At 43.0% G+C, this 14,993-nt stretch overlaps 1 protein-coding gene across 2 annotated transcripts in view; it reads left to right on the top strand.

Moving 5' to 3' along the window:
- The first annotated feature begins 1,009 nt into the window (after positions 1–1,009).
- LOC110506088 (protein BEAN1) overlaps positions 1,010–14,993 on the top strand; it is a 56,349-nt gene continuing 42,365 nt past the window's right edge. Inside the window, exons 1-3 of one of the 2 annotated variants that reach the window (XM_036963787.1) lie at positions 1,010–1,507; positions 2,811–2,885; positions 4,043–4,171. In XM_036963787.1, coding sequence (XP_036819682.1) covers positions 1,480–1,507; positions 2,811–2,885; positions 4,043–4,171 — 232 coding nt within the window. In that variant the 5' untranslated portion in view covers positions 1,010–1,479. The remainder of the gene's footprint in view (positions 1,508–2,810; positions 2,886–4,042; positions 4,172–14,993) is intronic. The other variant, XM_036963788.1, reaches the window with a different exon arrangement.

The raw sequence follows: 14,993 nt of genomic DNA, 5'->3' as shown, positions 1-14,993 counted from the left end.
GTCAATACCACATTTTCATTGACCGAGTTCCGCTTACCATAAATATTTGGTTAAAAATGCCTTTGGATTTACAGTACATTCGTTTACAAATCCAAATGCTATCAAGTTTATGGTTATGGATGCATTGTCCTTATGATGTACACAGAATTACAATTTCCTTCAGCAAACAGACATAATGGGAAGAATGTATCATCATATACGCCACCAGCAAGCCTTTTGGGCAATGCATTATATCACCAGTAGGGGTGGCCAACACACTTAGCATGGAATATTTGTAATACCCCACATCAACTTTATGAATTGTAATTCATTCAAAAATGGAACACATTCCTAATATTTTTTTGTCTTGTCCATTCACCCTCTGAATGGCACACATACACAATCCATGTCTCAGTTGTCTCAAAAATCCTTCTTTAATCTGTCTCCTCCCTTTCATCTACACTGATTGAAGTGGATTTAATAAGTGACATCAATAAGGGATCATAGCATTCACTTGGATTCACTTTGTCAGTCTATGTCATGGAAAGAGCAGGTGCTCTTGATGTTTTGTATACTCAGTGTATGCCTAGTGTCTTTTTGCAAGTTATTACTTAACGTAAAAATGAAAAATGTCCATTATAGTCAATGAAAAATCTTGAATTGGAATTTCCCAATTTGATTAAACTGAAATGGTGTTTGACTCCAATCTCCTCTTATTCAGTATCCTCCTATGTAGTAATAGATGAATAAACAGTGAATAAAGTGGATAACAGTCGAAATGTGTGGATGTCAGAAGACAGTTTACATCATAATAGCCTTCGTCTGCTTGCGAAAACGGGTAGATTTTATTACATTTTTTACAAATACTGTAAACTTAACATTAAAACAGACCATTTTGGTGCTCTTACATCCTGGGACGTTCATATTGTATTTCCCCGTTTGTCTGCGATATGGTAACCATCCATCTGCCCTTATGTCATTTGTAAACAAACTACAGTGTTGGCACATGACTGCCGCTGGCCGCTTGTCATCTAAATTAAATATGGCATTATAATACTGTGTGTTGGATAACTGAGCACTGCAAACGACCTACCACGTTCGCAGCCATGGTGGGACATAGAAGATGCTTCTTGCTGCAGTGTTTGATTTTGACGGCTTTTGAAGGCATTTGGTTTACATGCTCGATGGTTACACCAGGGATATTAGAAAAACTCTAGTATTATCTAGTATCTACTAGTGCTAACGGAAGTTTAATGAGTGATATACTTGCTATTTTGGCCAGGTGGTCCATGTCTCGGGTCGACAGCGCGCGTGTTTGAGTTGGAATTTGGACCAGGGAAGGTGTTCTGGTGGTTTTCGCACTAGATATAACGTGGCAACGTGGCATATCGTAACCCCTTTTAACCACGATGTTTTCTTCGAATTAAACGAGTAATATTTCTGCTGGCATTGGGTAGGTAGGCTATCCGAAATCGAAGGACAAGAAAACACCTGCATCACATGGGGATATTATTATACCGGTTGGTGGGTACGTACTGTATCACTCTTTCCTCTTGTCCGATAAACTGTTGAATTTTGGGTTATAGACCTGTGATCTGCGTAGACTATTCCAGGTTGAGCAGTCTAGCTTTTTTTTTTTGTTATGTTGTGTTGTGGGTACACCTTTAAAGATGTGTTCACCATTGAGATCATGGCATCCATGCACCATGCTTGGGCTTTCATAGAATGTTTCCCAAAAAATAATTTAAGTCATTAATATTTTCTCATTATTACGTTATGAGTTTAGTTTTTGTCCAAGGAAGGCCATGAATTGATGACTGACCCAAAATAGGCCAAATTGGGCTGTCACATAGGGCTAGCCCAAGATTGATGAGTATAGTGTATACAGGCACCTAGTGCTATGCACCTACCCCTGAGGAGTATGTAGAATGTAGCTAGAAAGCATTGCATTTATCTTCCAAACATCCCCAGAATCTAAATGGCATAGTACATAGAGACAGAGCTCTGTGTGGAACTATACTTGTCCCATTTAAAGGGACTAGATGCATTTGAAATGTCCATGTTACTGTACAGCAAGACAGCCAGTTTAGAGGCCCATCTGGTTTCATATAAAATCCAAGTATATATCCTAGTGCTCTATTAGTAGCTGTAGAGGATGATGCCAACCCACTGACTATGTTACATAATGTTCATGATAAGTTATTACAATTTCATTGATTGTCCTCATTCCCATCCTCCTGTTTGGGCTCTTTTTCTACATATTGATCTGGGTATCCAGAAACTGTCCGATCCCGGGTTGGTAACACCAACTAATCAACTCAATTTCTGCCTTTTGATAAATAAAAAAAAAAGACGGAGCTCACAGAGCAAAATGAATGAATTAAGAACTAGCGATTTTTCTGCGGGGGGGGGGGTATAAAGTCTTATCTTGATCTTCACATTTTAGCTTGTCAATAATACGGTCACATCACCATGCAACTTGTGCTTTGATGTTGTGAGACAACTGGCGTGACTGTCTGAATATCTGATCTGTAGTCAGCTCTGCTGTAGTTTTGCCTCAGACGGTAATGGTCATGGCAGCCTGTTGACCAAAGCCAATATGCAGATGTTATTACTGTCTGGCTCAGTCCCACAGTCTGCCTTGGACCTGAAATACCAAGCCGGGCCAGGTCCAATCTCTGCATTAGCCTCGTTGGGCCTGGGCAGAAATGCCAAAGAGGCATGATGTGATGTCAGAGTCAGCCAAGAGAGAATAACACCTCAGTCACCGTAAAACAAAGTTGACACGACACGACTCTCTCTCTCTCTCTCTGTTTCACTCCTGCCCTCAGCTCTAGCACTGCACGTTCCCCTTGTCTGTGGCACCTCAAACGCAATTGAAGTTGCCAGGAACTACTCCAAAGCCTGTGAGTTTTCTCTGTGTTTTTACACGATGTTCCAATGCTCAGTACTGTACTTAACCCTGGCTTCTTATACAAGGGAATGCACGGGTTATATCATACATGGATGTGGGTATATGAATGTATGGTGTGTCTAATGTATAATACAGGACTCGTGGTCCGTGAACTCGAACCTAAGAGATTTTAGCAGCTGCCTGGAAGACGCAACGTTATGTAAGAGCACTATGCACCTTTGGTTAGCATGACATTAGATACTCTGCTTTAAAACAGGACTTGAAACCTAATTCACAATGACAGGGGCTTTGTGATGGCAGGCAGTGCAGTCATCCCTCATGCCGTGTGCACCGAGTAAACGTCTTCGTATGTGACTCACCTCATTTGAATATGAAAACACACGTGCACACAGCGCACAAAGTAGTGACACGCGTATAATACACTGCTCGATTCATTTACATATGGATTTTTTTCCGAAACTAGAAAATGAAATCATTTCCACCTAGTTACAAATCCAGTCTCCGGACGCCTCAACGGGATACTTCGGGATTTTGGCAATGAGGCAATTTATCTACTTCCCCAGAGTCAGATTAACTTGTGGAGACCATTTATTATGCCTCTGTCTCATGAATGAAGAAGGTTAGAGGTCGTTTCGTAAGGCTGTGCTAACTGGCATTAGCGCAATGACTGGAAGTCTATGGGTATCTGCTAGATGCCCATAGACTTCCAGTCATTGCACTAATTCTGGTTAGCAATTGCGCTAACTGCACGCAGAGCAATAGAAATTGTATCCACGAGTTCATCTGACTCTGGGGAAGTAGATAGATTCATTACCAAAATCCCAAAGTATCCCTTTAATATTGTATGTAGAGGGGTCCTGGGATTGATCGGAACACTCAGACCCTGTGGTCATGTACCGGAAAGACTAATGAACACAGGGCAGCGTGGGTGGCCCCTTGGCTGCACACCACACACAAATCTTCACAAGTACACACATGCATGTGCCTCAGGCTTTATAAACAACAGGGAGCCTGTCACTCACATCACTCTCCTCCCTCTCTCTCTCTCTCTCTCTCTCTCTCTCTCTCTCTCTCTCTCTCTCTCTCTCTCTCTCTCTCTGTCTCCTTCTCCCCCCTCTCAATCTCCCTCCCTTTTGCCTGCCCTTGCAGATGAGGACATCGCCCTTCTGTGCAGAAGAGAGAAGCTCAAGTTCGGCACCTGCCTCATTAACCGGCTGAAATGTTACTATAAGAAGGACTGTGGAAGGGAGTACATGTTGATGAAATTAATCTGCTCAGGTAAGGGACACATCCTTGCATGTTTACTGCACATTTTTATGTGAATTGTCTTAATTGTTCTTGTCATGGTGTATACTAGACTGATTATCCACACAATATTTAAGCAATACGGCCTGAGGGGGTGTGGTATATGGCCAGTATACCACGGCTAAGGGCTGGATCCAGGCACTCCGCATCGCGTCATGCTTGTTGAACAGCCCTAGCCGTTGTATATTGGCCATGTACCACAAACCCCTGAGGCGCCTTATTGCTATTATAAACTGGTTACCAACATAATTAGAACAGTAAAAATAAATGTTTTGTCGTACCTGTGGTATACAGTCTGGTATACCACAGCTTTCAGCCAATCAGCATTCAGGGCTCGAACCACCCAGTTTGTAATATATGTATAATGACTAAGAACATGTAACCTTTCTTTTTAGAGAAACAATAATAACCATGGAAACATATGTCTGGGATGTGATTGAGAACATCTCTTTCTGTCTTTAGTTGATTAAATAGTGTAGTTGTAAGCTTCCTCTGGCACTCTTCAGATCATCAATTTACCTGACAGGAATGCAGACCCCAGAGCCAATCCGCAGAGAACTGAACCACTTAAATAACGACCTAAGGTGTCTTAAATCTATGGTGACTTTCTAAAGTGGTAGCCGTTAGTGCTAGTAGTGTTGATTGACATAACTTCATTATATCACTGTACGTACAGCGTTATGGGAATAGACATGCCAGGCTGTCAAAATGACACCAAAAAAATGCTCCTGCTTAAAAATAAACGGGTAAATAAATTGATATTGCAAACGCGGGTTGTCATCCATCCTCAAAATGTGATGTTCCAGTCCAAATACATGGCTTGGAGGCACAAACTGTCGGTGGAAAAAAAACAGTTACCTCCCTGCCTGGTTGATTTTTAATCAGGGTCTTTTTTTCTTCATTGACACAAACATGGTTTGTACGTCAGTAGTGACCACGTGTTGCCTTATTGTGTTAAAAATGTGCCTCGGGGAAAGACTGTGCCATTTTGCCTTTTATATAACACCTCCATCTCTGATATATGATCTATTGGCTGCTAGGTAGCCTCGGTCCTTTATAAATACCTTTCCAGTGAACAGCTTGTCCCCTCGGCCACTAATGCAGCCTGACCTTTCACTAAACTGTTTGCAGAGAGAGAAAATTGTGCCCACAAACGTCTGCAGTCAGTCAGTGGAACCTCGGTTTCGTCATGTGGTCCCTGGCACTCTTTAGAAGAGCTCGTAACGAGCCACAGAGGGCTCCTCTACCAGCCACAATATCTATCTCCTGACTGACTGTTGGGGAGGGCTGGGATCAGGGAGGACATTTGTACCCGTTAAAGCTGGCTCTTGTGGGATTTTATGGCATCCGTATTCTACATACATAACCATTGAAATCTGAATAAAGTAATGTCAAGATGAGAGGAAATGTTTAAACTCTTTTCAAAGTATTTAGCATGTTTAGACCGCACACAGACTGTTGTGTTGGTATCAATAAACTGAGCTGTAATGGGAGTTTTCCCAGTGATGAAGGGTGGCTAAACCTATATACTCTTGCTGGCTGATCTGCCAATCATACCTCCTCTCAAAGTAAAACTCACCAATACCAGCTCTCCCTCTAATCTATAATTCGCAGCTCATCCCTCTCTCACCTGAAATGTCACCAGCCCCCTAGGCTGTGGAATGACTTTCGGTAGATGGACTCCCCGCTCTCAGCCAAGCTGTAAAAAAAAAATGAATAAGAGTCAAACAAATAGATCAAGAGAATGGAAAGGTAGGATCTTTTTAGGTGCTTCTATGGACATGCCACTATGCCCAGCACAGTCCTTTATGTTGACACTGTAGCTGAAGACTTTCTTTTATGTTTTGTTGGAGGGGGGGGGGGGGATCACCCCTCAACATGTGGCTGGCCAAGTGTGTTGCTACTATTTCAGTACCTCAGTGTTAGGCGTAGAACCTCACTTTCCACAAACAGATCACTGAGAATGTCTTTGAGAAATGAATTTGCCATGTTAAAAATGTCTTTGTAATCCGAATGCCATGATAGCAGATATTATCTAAGCGATCTTTATCTCTGAATGCCTTTCCTTTTGAGGACCTGTAATATAATACAGATGTTAATATTACAATTTGATATACTTTTACATCTAAATACATTCAATGGATGAATCCTCTCATCTTGATAAAATATATGTGCATTAATGTAATAATGTATTCGTTCAGATATTACCTGCTTCATACTGTATGCCCAAGTGTACTATTTGCACTGTTTGCAGTGAATAGATAACCGCCAGCGTTCTGAATCTCCTGTTAACCTTCCATTAGTCACAGTGCAGATATTTGCTTCAGCTCTCAAATGGAGGCACTGGCTCTGTGCTCCCATGTCAAATCAAATAGTAGAGTGGTTTTCATGGATGCAGCACTATCCTCTTCACTTTGGTCTTGTTTATTCTTTGTCATAGTAATTCACTTCCAAGAAATATCGTCACCCCATACTAGTGTGGCAGCGACACTGTATTACGTTGGTGTTTGGTTTCATCGTTCTGATTGAGAATGGGGCTTCAGTGAAGGACAGCTTGCTGAAGGATAAAGGCTACAGATGGGACATCGGGGCTCTATCCTTGAGAAGGACACTTAGCCCAAATTGTTTGTCTAAATATCCAGCTGTAGACGTGGATGATATGTAAATCTATCCACCTCCCGGTGGATCAGGGCATCTGCTGAGTGGGTAAATAAATAATGTAAAGAGCAACAAGTGGCTGACTAATGCTGCCACTTTGTCATCATGCCCCTCTCCTGATTTGACCTTCTCCTCACCGCTGCCAACGCAGACCTAGGGACTGTGACGGTGGCTCTGGATCCCCTGGAGTGGTCCTGCTGTGGCCCTACTTACGCCCTGTTGGCTGTCTGTCAGAGTAGGGGCATACAGGAACAGACAGGCTGTACTCCCTAGACAGGATGCACTCCCCAGACCACATCCATCACCACTGTGTAATGTACCGTTCCTCAACATCCACAACAACCGGCGCTCCTCTACACCAGGAAAACACCAGATCTTGTCATCTGTGTTATCCGGTCTGTGTGTGCTGTCATTTGTTTGTGTGTGAATACCTGTTTGCAACTTGTACAATTTTGGAGATGTGCGAACTGGGATGATGATTCTACGGGCGAGGGAAGGTTTTAACACAATCAGTTTGAGTTTGTTTGGAAATCCAATGCACGTAAATGTCAACGTACAACACCCAAACGTCAATGTGCAATCACACCAATCATATCATCCCTACACTGTAATTACAATGGGTTTGCCCACAGTATGTAACGCTGTGTAAATATAAATTTTAGCAACACCTATTATGAAGCCTTTTCACAGACAAAAGTTGAGGCATGTCGTCTTTCCAAAACCTATTTCTGTGACTTAATATTTTATAGGGAGATCTATGGCCACTTCAGTTGTTCTCTCCTTAATCACTTAAACATCTGAGCGTCAGAATGTATTCAATGATGTACAGTACTCTGAGTATACAAAATATTAAGAACACCTGTTCTTTCCATGACATAGACTGACCAGGTGAATCCAAGTGGAAGCTATGATCCCTTATTGATGTCACTTGTTAAATCCACTTCAATCAGTGTAGATGAAGGGGAGGAGACGGGTTAAAGAAGGATTTTTAAGTATTAACACAGTTGAGACATGGATTGTGGTGTGCCATTCAGAGGGTGAATTGAAAAAACAAAAAAATGTAAGTGACCTTGAACGGGTTATGGTAGTAGGAGCCAGGTGCACCGGTTTGTGTCAAGAACTGCAATGCTGCTGGGTTTTTCATGCTCAACAGTTTCACATGTGTATCAAGAATGAAGGGTTCCTAATATTTGGTATACTCAGTGTATTTCCTTTCTGTCTTTTCATCAATGAGCCAATCCTATTGCACCCTTTTGCATCTTAATGAGTATGATTGTTTACTCCCAGAAAATCATGTCATCAGAAAAAAGCACCTGTCAGTAAAAAATGGGACCGGAATTTAAACGGTCTGTTCCAGTTCAGCGCACATGATCTACGAGTACAATGGTGCCCATGATCCTTTGCTTATCCATCAGAAATTGGCGCATTTGCACATTTTTGTTGCATTTTCACTTGGTCCAAGTATGACCATCTAAATGCATATTAGGATATGTGAGTTTAGAATATGGAGGCTGGGGATAAAATGCCAAGATGGTTCCGCTTCAGTTCCCTTGTCACAGTAGAAAAAAAAATACTATTAAAAGCGTTGCAGGTGGCCAGATAGTGGTGGCAGATGTCAGGTGAATTCTCCCTGTGCCTTTTGGAAGAAAAGCTTTGCAATTAGCGGCCAAGCTTTCTTAATAGCGTCTAATAATTGCAATGGCAAACTGCTACGGGGTGGAGTGATTGAGACAAGAGGAGGATGGAGACAATTGGTCCTTCGCGAGTGCCTCCATTCACATGAATTGCTTTAGACATATTCCTTTAGTCTATCACTTTGTCTATGCCTTAGTCTATTGATCCCTCTGTTCGCCATTTACAGCAAATGGATCCATTAACTTAGCTTTACAACTCCAATCCAATATGTAAGACGTTTCGGTCGAAGCATGATGAGACATGATGAGGATGAATGTGTCTGTGAACACGATGCCTGGAAAATGGCTCCAGAACACTGTCGGCAGAAGGAACCATCAGGAAGGGTTATTGTGTTCTGGTTAACACCCCAAGCATCCGTTCCTCCACACGTTGCAAAAGCAATGGGATTTCTCAAAGCGGGAAATGTGCTTACACATGCCATACCCAGTTCACAGCTGTGGATAAAATACGCAAAGGTCAGTGGTGCCCTGTGGCAAGCATGCTTCTCCCTATACCCAGCTGTACCCTAGGGCCCAGCTTATAAGTTACCCTTTGTATTGTGTCACCCTGTATGATTTCAGGTCCCCAGGGTCTCAGATGAAGGCCTGTAGTGTACAGTATTTTAGGTATGGACATCCGTCTCCCCCCAGTTGAGAAGTCAGGACAGATACAGTCGGAGGGAGCAGGGGTTATTACATCAACTAGAAGCAGGGGTTATAGGAGACGCCTTAACCAGATTAAGAGGCTGCACTGTGGCCTCATCCCGTGGTCTCAGTGTGCCAGCCGTGACGGTGAGAGTGGGATCAAAAGCAGCCAAATCCCGCTGAAATGGGCCCTGCTATTGACCCTCCTCACCCACTAAACCTCAGAGGTCTAGGATAATGCCGGGCCGGGCCTCGTCACCTGGCTGTCTGTTTGTTTGGGAGGTGCAGCAGCCATGGCCCGCACATGCAGGTTTATCCCCGGTACTCCTCTAATCTGGGTCATATGACATGGGGAGAGCTCTCCTTTAAATGGCCGCCCCTCCTCCCAAAGTGTCTAATTATCTTAGAGGGTAAAAGTGCAGTGAAGTCATGGGCTGCTTGCTGTCCTTGACGGTGTTTTAGGACGGTGGGTAAAAGCTGACTCTACACACAGACTTCAATAACAGTGCATTTAAATTATGCTGTAGTCCTAATCAAGAAGCCATGCTCTATCTAATGGACTGATGCAATGTTGAGTGTCGTATGACCTTGAGCACTGGCATATCACTCTGTGAAAGCCTTTCAATGGGGCTTTGTGTACCTTGAGTAATCAACTGTTCTTCAGAGCTCACTTGAATCACATGGATAATCATGATAAGCAAAAACCTGTTCCCCGCCCCGCCCGCTCTGTCTCTAGCATGGCATAACAGTAAACCTGGTCCCCTGAGGAACTCTGTAGAAGTGTAGCTGGCTGGCCGCCACGGGCGATCCAAACTGGTTTGATCCAGAATAAGTGTAGCTCAATTATTCACTCACTCCCTTTCGGGGTTCGGTTGTCTTAATTTGTCTTTCCACGGATCCCCCTCAGAAGGATCTCCGTATGAAGTTTCCCCACCGGCTGGAGCCTCTGGCAGAGCCTGGATAAGGACAGGATGCCTGTGCTCTCAGACACCTCAAAGTCTAGGCCAATTATGGCGAAGCGGACATCACTTTTGACAGACTTATGCACTTTTCACCATTTCATATCTTCCATGACAGTTTCCACAACAGCTTGGAGTGAAGCAGCTTCCTTTGCCTGAATCCACAGAGGCTGAATGATCCACAATATGAATGGAAATAAAGTCAGAGGCTAACCAAACTCAAGAGCACAGTGCATTTTCTTCTTCTTCTTCTTCTTCTTCTTCTTCTTCTTCTTCTTCAATATCTCCTTGTTCTTGTAAAGCCAGGCCACGCTGTAGGGAGGCACAGCCAGTCAATGATTTGATCTCGTAATCTTCTATTGAATTAATAGAATCAAAAGGTATCAACTTTCATTCTGCAAGTTCTTCCCTGGTTGACGGGTTTTGGTGAGCCAGTACCTACCCACTGTTAGATAACCCACTTATAATGATAACAATTTGTTCTGAATTGAAGTCTTCCATTTTATGATATGACCTGGCTCTTCCGCTACTTTGAGTTAAAATCATTTCCTGTAGCTGTTGTTTCATGCTGCCTGTCCTGTGCTGTTACTGTGGCAAGAGGGACAGACAGTCCCAGTCAGGTTTGGTCCTAGATTAGTACAGGAAATGACTCATTCATACCTAACCCCATTAATCCTCTTTAGATTGATGGTGTCTGGACTTCTGGGATAGGAGCACTGTCACACTTCCACCTCAACGGGAGATAAACGAATCACATTTCTTGTTTTCACCATGGCAGCCTCAAGGGAATGGTCAGACACTTTATTTTCCACACCGTTAGAATCTAGATTGGTGAATCATTGGCAGATCTACAGGCCTCTACTGTTTCCTTTGCTCGGTGCTCAAAAAAAAGTATTGTCTGTAAAGGGGGATTTTCCCCTTTTCAAACACCACTCTTCTGGAAAGTGTCCAGTCCAGCAGAAATGGGGTAGGGATTTTGAGTCATTTCAAACTGCTGCCAGGCAGATGTGCAAAAAATATCTATTTTAGGATTCATCGTGTATTTAATGTGAAATATGCTAAACCTAATTCCTCTGACTCTAATTCTGTTGCAGTGATGATGAATGATGGGATTGGGTTAATGGATCTAGAATAGTGAGTCTATGGTGATGCCGCGACATCACACACATACGCACGCATGCACGCACAAAATACACAACAACAGCAACAACAAACCTCCTGGTAAATGAGTACGGTTGGATGTGGAAGAACACTGGTATAATAATGATTATCTGTGCCATCCCTTCTGTGGTGTATTAATAGGTGAGCCAGAATGCACAGAGACTTAAGCCTCTGTGATCCAGTTTGACCCAGATATTCATTCCCCCTCCACGGCTCTGTGACCCACATCCAATCATATCCAACTTCCCTTCATGTATAATATTGTGGCGGTGTTATGCTGTGAAGGAGGCTGTGATAGTAACACTGTCTGCTAAAAGGCATTGTGCCCAGATACAGTATTAGGTTGCATCTCTGAGACAGATACAGGTCATTTATTGCAACATACAGATGTTACTGTTTTGTATGGGGCGGCAGGGTAGCCTAGTGGTTAGAGCGTTGGACTAGTAACCGGAAGGTTGTGAGTTCAAACCCCCGAGCTGACAAGGTACAAATCTGTCGTTCTGCCCCTGAACAGGCAGTTAACCCACTGTTCCCAGGCCGTCATTGAAAATAAGAATTTGTTCTTAACTGACTTGCCTGGTTAAATAAAGGTAAAATAAAAATAAAAAAAACTGTTTTGTATCACTTGTAATCTCAATGAACTGTACAGTTCATTTATTGCAACATGCAGATGTTACTGTTTTGTATCACTTGAAATCTCAATGAACTGTCTCAATAGAATAAGCTGAATAGTTTGTGTGTCTTTGAAAAATAGGGGCCACTGCTATCTATCTCATTCATGCATATCAGTTGGGATCACAGGAGGCTGCTGAGGGGAGGACGGTTCATAATAATGGCTGGAATGAAGTGAATGTAATGTTATCAAACACATGGAAACCATGTGTTTAATGTGTTCAATACCATTCCATTGATTCCTTTCCAGCCATCCCTTCCAGCCATTCCTTTCTACCCATCCTACTCAATTAAGGTGCCACCGGGCTCCTGTGGTTGGGATATCGTAGTGATTGAAGGTGTGACAGTGCCGTTGTGGAAGAGACTGATGTCTACTGTTTTTTTTGCTGTTCTGTGGACTGCTTGCCCTCTTTTTACACCAGCCTCTGGGTTTTAGAATCAGATCTCTGATGATTTGTCTTACAGCCAGATAAACAGCCAAGACCATACAGTAGGCAGGAAATGGGTCACACCATGTATTGTGTAAAACATAAAGCACACTGTGGTTGGCTGTCTTTGTCACATTGAATCAAGGAGCTGACGATAAGAGAGCTGGGTACACGTGGGTTTGTTCCTCTTTCTTCATAGCTCTGTTTTTGTGTACTGTTTGTCTGTGGGTCCTATTTGGTTGAATTTGTGTGTGAGCAAGATAAATATTAGAAATAGAGAGAGAGAGAGAGGAGAGAGAGAGAGAGAGAGAGAGAGAGAGAGAGAGAATATGGGGGAGAAAGAGAGAGAGAGAATATGGGGGAGAAAGAGAGAGAGAGAGAGAGAGAGAGAGAGGGGATATGGGGGAGAAAGAGAGAGAGAGAGATGGGGAGGGAGAGAGATGAGGAAGAGAGTGTGAAGGAGGGGGATAGGGAGAGGGAGAAAGAGAGAGAGAGAGCGTGGGAGAGTGTGTGTTCTTAGTATTGGTCCCTGTGGAGCTGTTGCTCTGTGCAGTGCCCTGGCCTGGTCAGCAGCTGTCGTGTCATCCAGACTCCAGCCTGATTCTGATGGCTGTGCTGCAGGATGACCTTGAGCCGCTGAATCAGTCTCATGCGAAATTGATTTGGGAGGGTTGCTGTGGAGATGGCTGCATGGCTGACAGACTGCCCAGAAAACAGCAGTCCCATCCCAAGTCACAGTCAGGGAGCAACAGTGGCATCTCAGCCCTGTAGGCTCCTTTCAACACTGAATGTGAAAGGAGGGAACATGACTGCGACGATCAGATCCATTATAACCCATCCATCAGCCAGCCAGCCAACAGAGTCTGTCTACCACAGGGTGTGAGAATGACTTCTTACCACCCACTAGTAACATGCAGGCAACGGGTGAAATTATAAGATATTATCACACACAGAAGCTGTTATATGGGCCTGGCATGGCTTGGCTAGTATGTGTGGTATGTTCTTACTATAGTACGTATAAACAGGTGTAGTACAGATATAGTATCTTCATTTGATCACTCTGTTGTGGCTGAGTGTTTTCCTTCAAATTGAAATGAGCCTCGTGATAAATATATTCACAGAAAACCAGCAGTTATCTTTCTTTCTCACTCACTCAAACGCACCAGACAGAATAAATGCCCTACTGCTGTAGGTCCTACTACTGCGACATTCAAATGTACTAAAATGTATCTGAAATTCAACCGTATGCATCAACAACCGTAGTTTTATATATTCTGAACAAAAGTATAAACGCAACAATTTCAAAGATTTTACTGAGTTACTGCTCATATATGGAAATCAGTCAACTGAAATATATTCATTAGGACCTAATCTATGGATTTCACATGGCTGGGAATACAGATATTCATCTGTTGGTCACAGATGCCTTAAAAATAAGTTAGGGTCGTGGATCAGAAAACCAGTCAGTATCTGGTGTAACCAGAATCTTGTCCCATTCCTCTTCAATAGCTCTGTGAAGTTGCTGGATATTGGAGGGATCTGGAACATGCTCTCGTACATGTTGATCCAGAGCATCCCAAACATGCTCAATGGGTGACATGTCTGGTGAGTATGCAGGCCATGGAAGAACTGGGACATTTTCAGCTTCCAGGAATTGTGTACAGATCCTTGTGACATGAGGCCGTGCATTATCATGCTGAAAAATGAGGTGATGGCGGCGGATGAATGGCACGACAATGGGCCTCAGGATCTCGTCAAGGTGTCTCTGTGCATTCAAATTGCCATCGATAAAATGTAATTGAATTCGCTGTCCATAACTTACGCCTTCCCATACCATAACCCCACCGCCACCATAGGGCACTCTGTTCACAACGTTGACATCAGCAAACTGCTCACCCAAATTACACCGTACACGTGGTCTGCGGTTGCGAGGCCGGTTGGACGTACTGTCAAATTCTCTAAAATGACGTCGGAGGCGGCTAATTGTAGAGAAATTAACATTATATTCTCTGACAACATCTCTGGTGGACATTCCTGCAGTTAGCATGCCAAATGTATGCTCCCTCAAAACTTCAGACATCTGTGGCATTATGTTGTGTGACAAAACTGCACATGTTAGAGTGGCCTTTTATTGACCCAGCACAAGGTACACCTGTGTATTGATAATGCTGTTTAATCAGGTTCTTGATATGCTACACCTGTCAGATGGATGGATTATCTTGACAAAAGGTAAATGCTCACTAACAGGGACGTAAACAAATATGTGCACAGAATTTGAGAGAAATAAGCTTTTTGTGCATATGGAACATTTCTGGTGTCTTTTATTTCAGCTCATGAAACATGCGACCAACACTTTACATGTTGCGTTTATATTTTTGTTCAGTGTTGCTTAATAATAACACACGGTAGATATTGGTCTACGACATAGAAGTGTACCTGTAATGCAGGTGTAGGCTGCACCTAAACTGTAGCCTATTGTAGCCTATGAAAATAGAAGGTTAGAATGTTTTTACTTTTTTGAGAATAATCAAATCCTCCTGCAGGATTATTTTACTCCTGTGACGAAACTGGTCAAATTAAGATCCAACATCTGTATGTG

The sequence above is a fragment of the Oncorhynchus mykiss genome, chromosome 26, assembly GCF_013265735.2.
Source record: "Oncorhynchus mykiss isolate Arlee chromosome 26, USDA_OmykA_1.1, whole genome shotgun sequence".
In the NCBI taxonomy this organism is placed as follows: domain Eukaryota; kingdom Metazoa; phylum Chordata; class Actinopteri; order Salmoniformes; family Salmonidae; genus Oncorhynchus; species Oncorhynchus mykiss.
The sequence above is the reverse complement of the archived record's forward strand: the minus strand, read 5'-3'. Positions and strand labels throughout refer to the sequence as shown.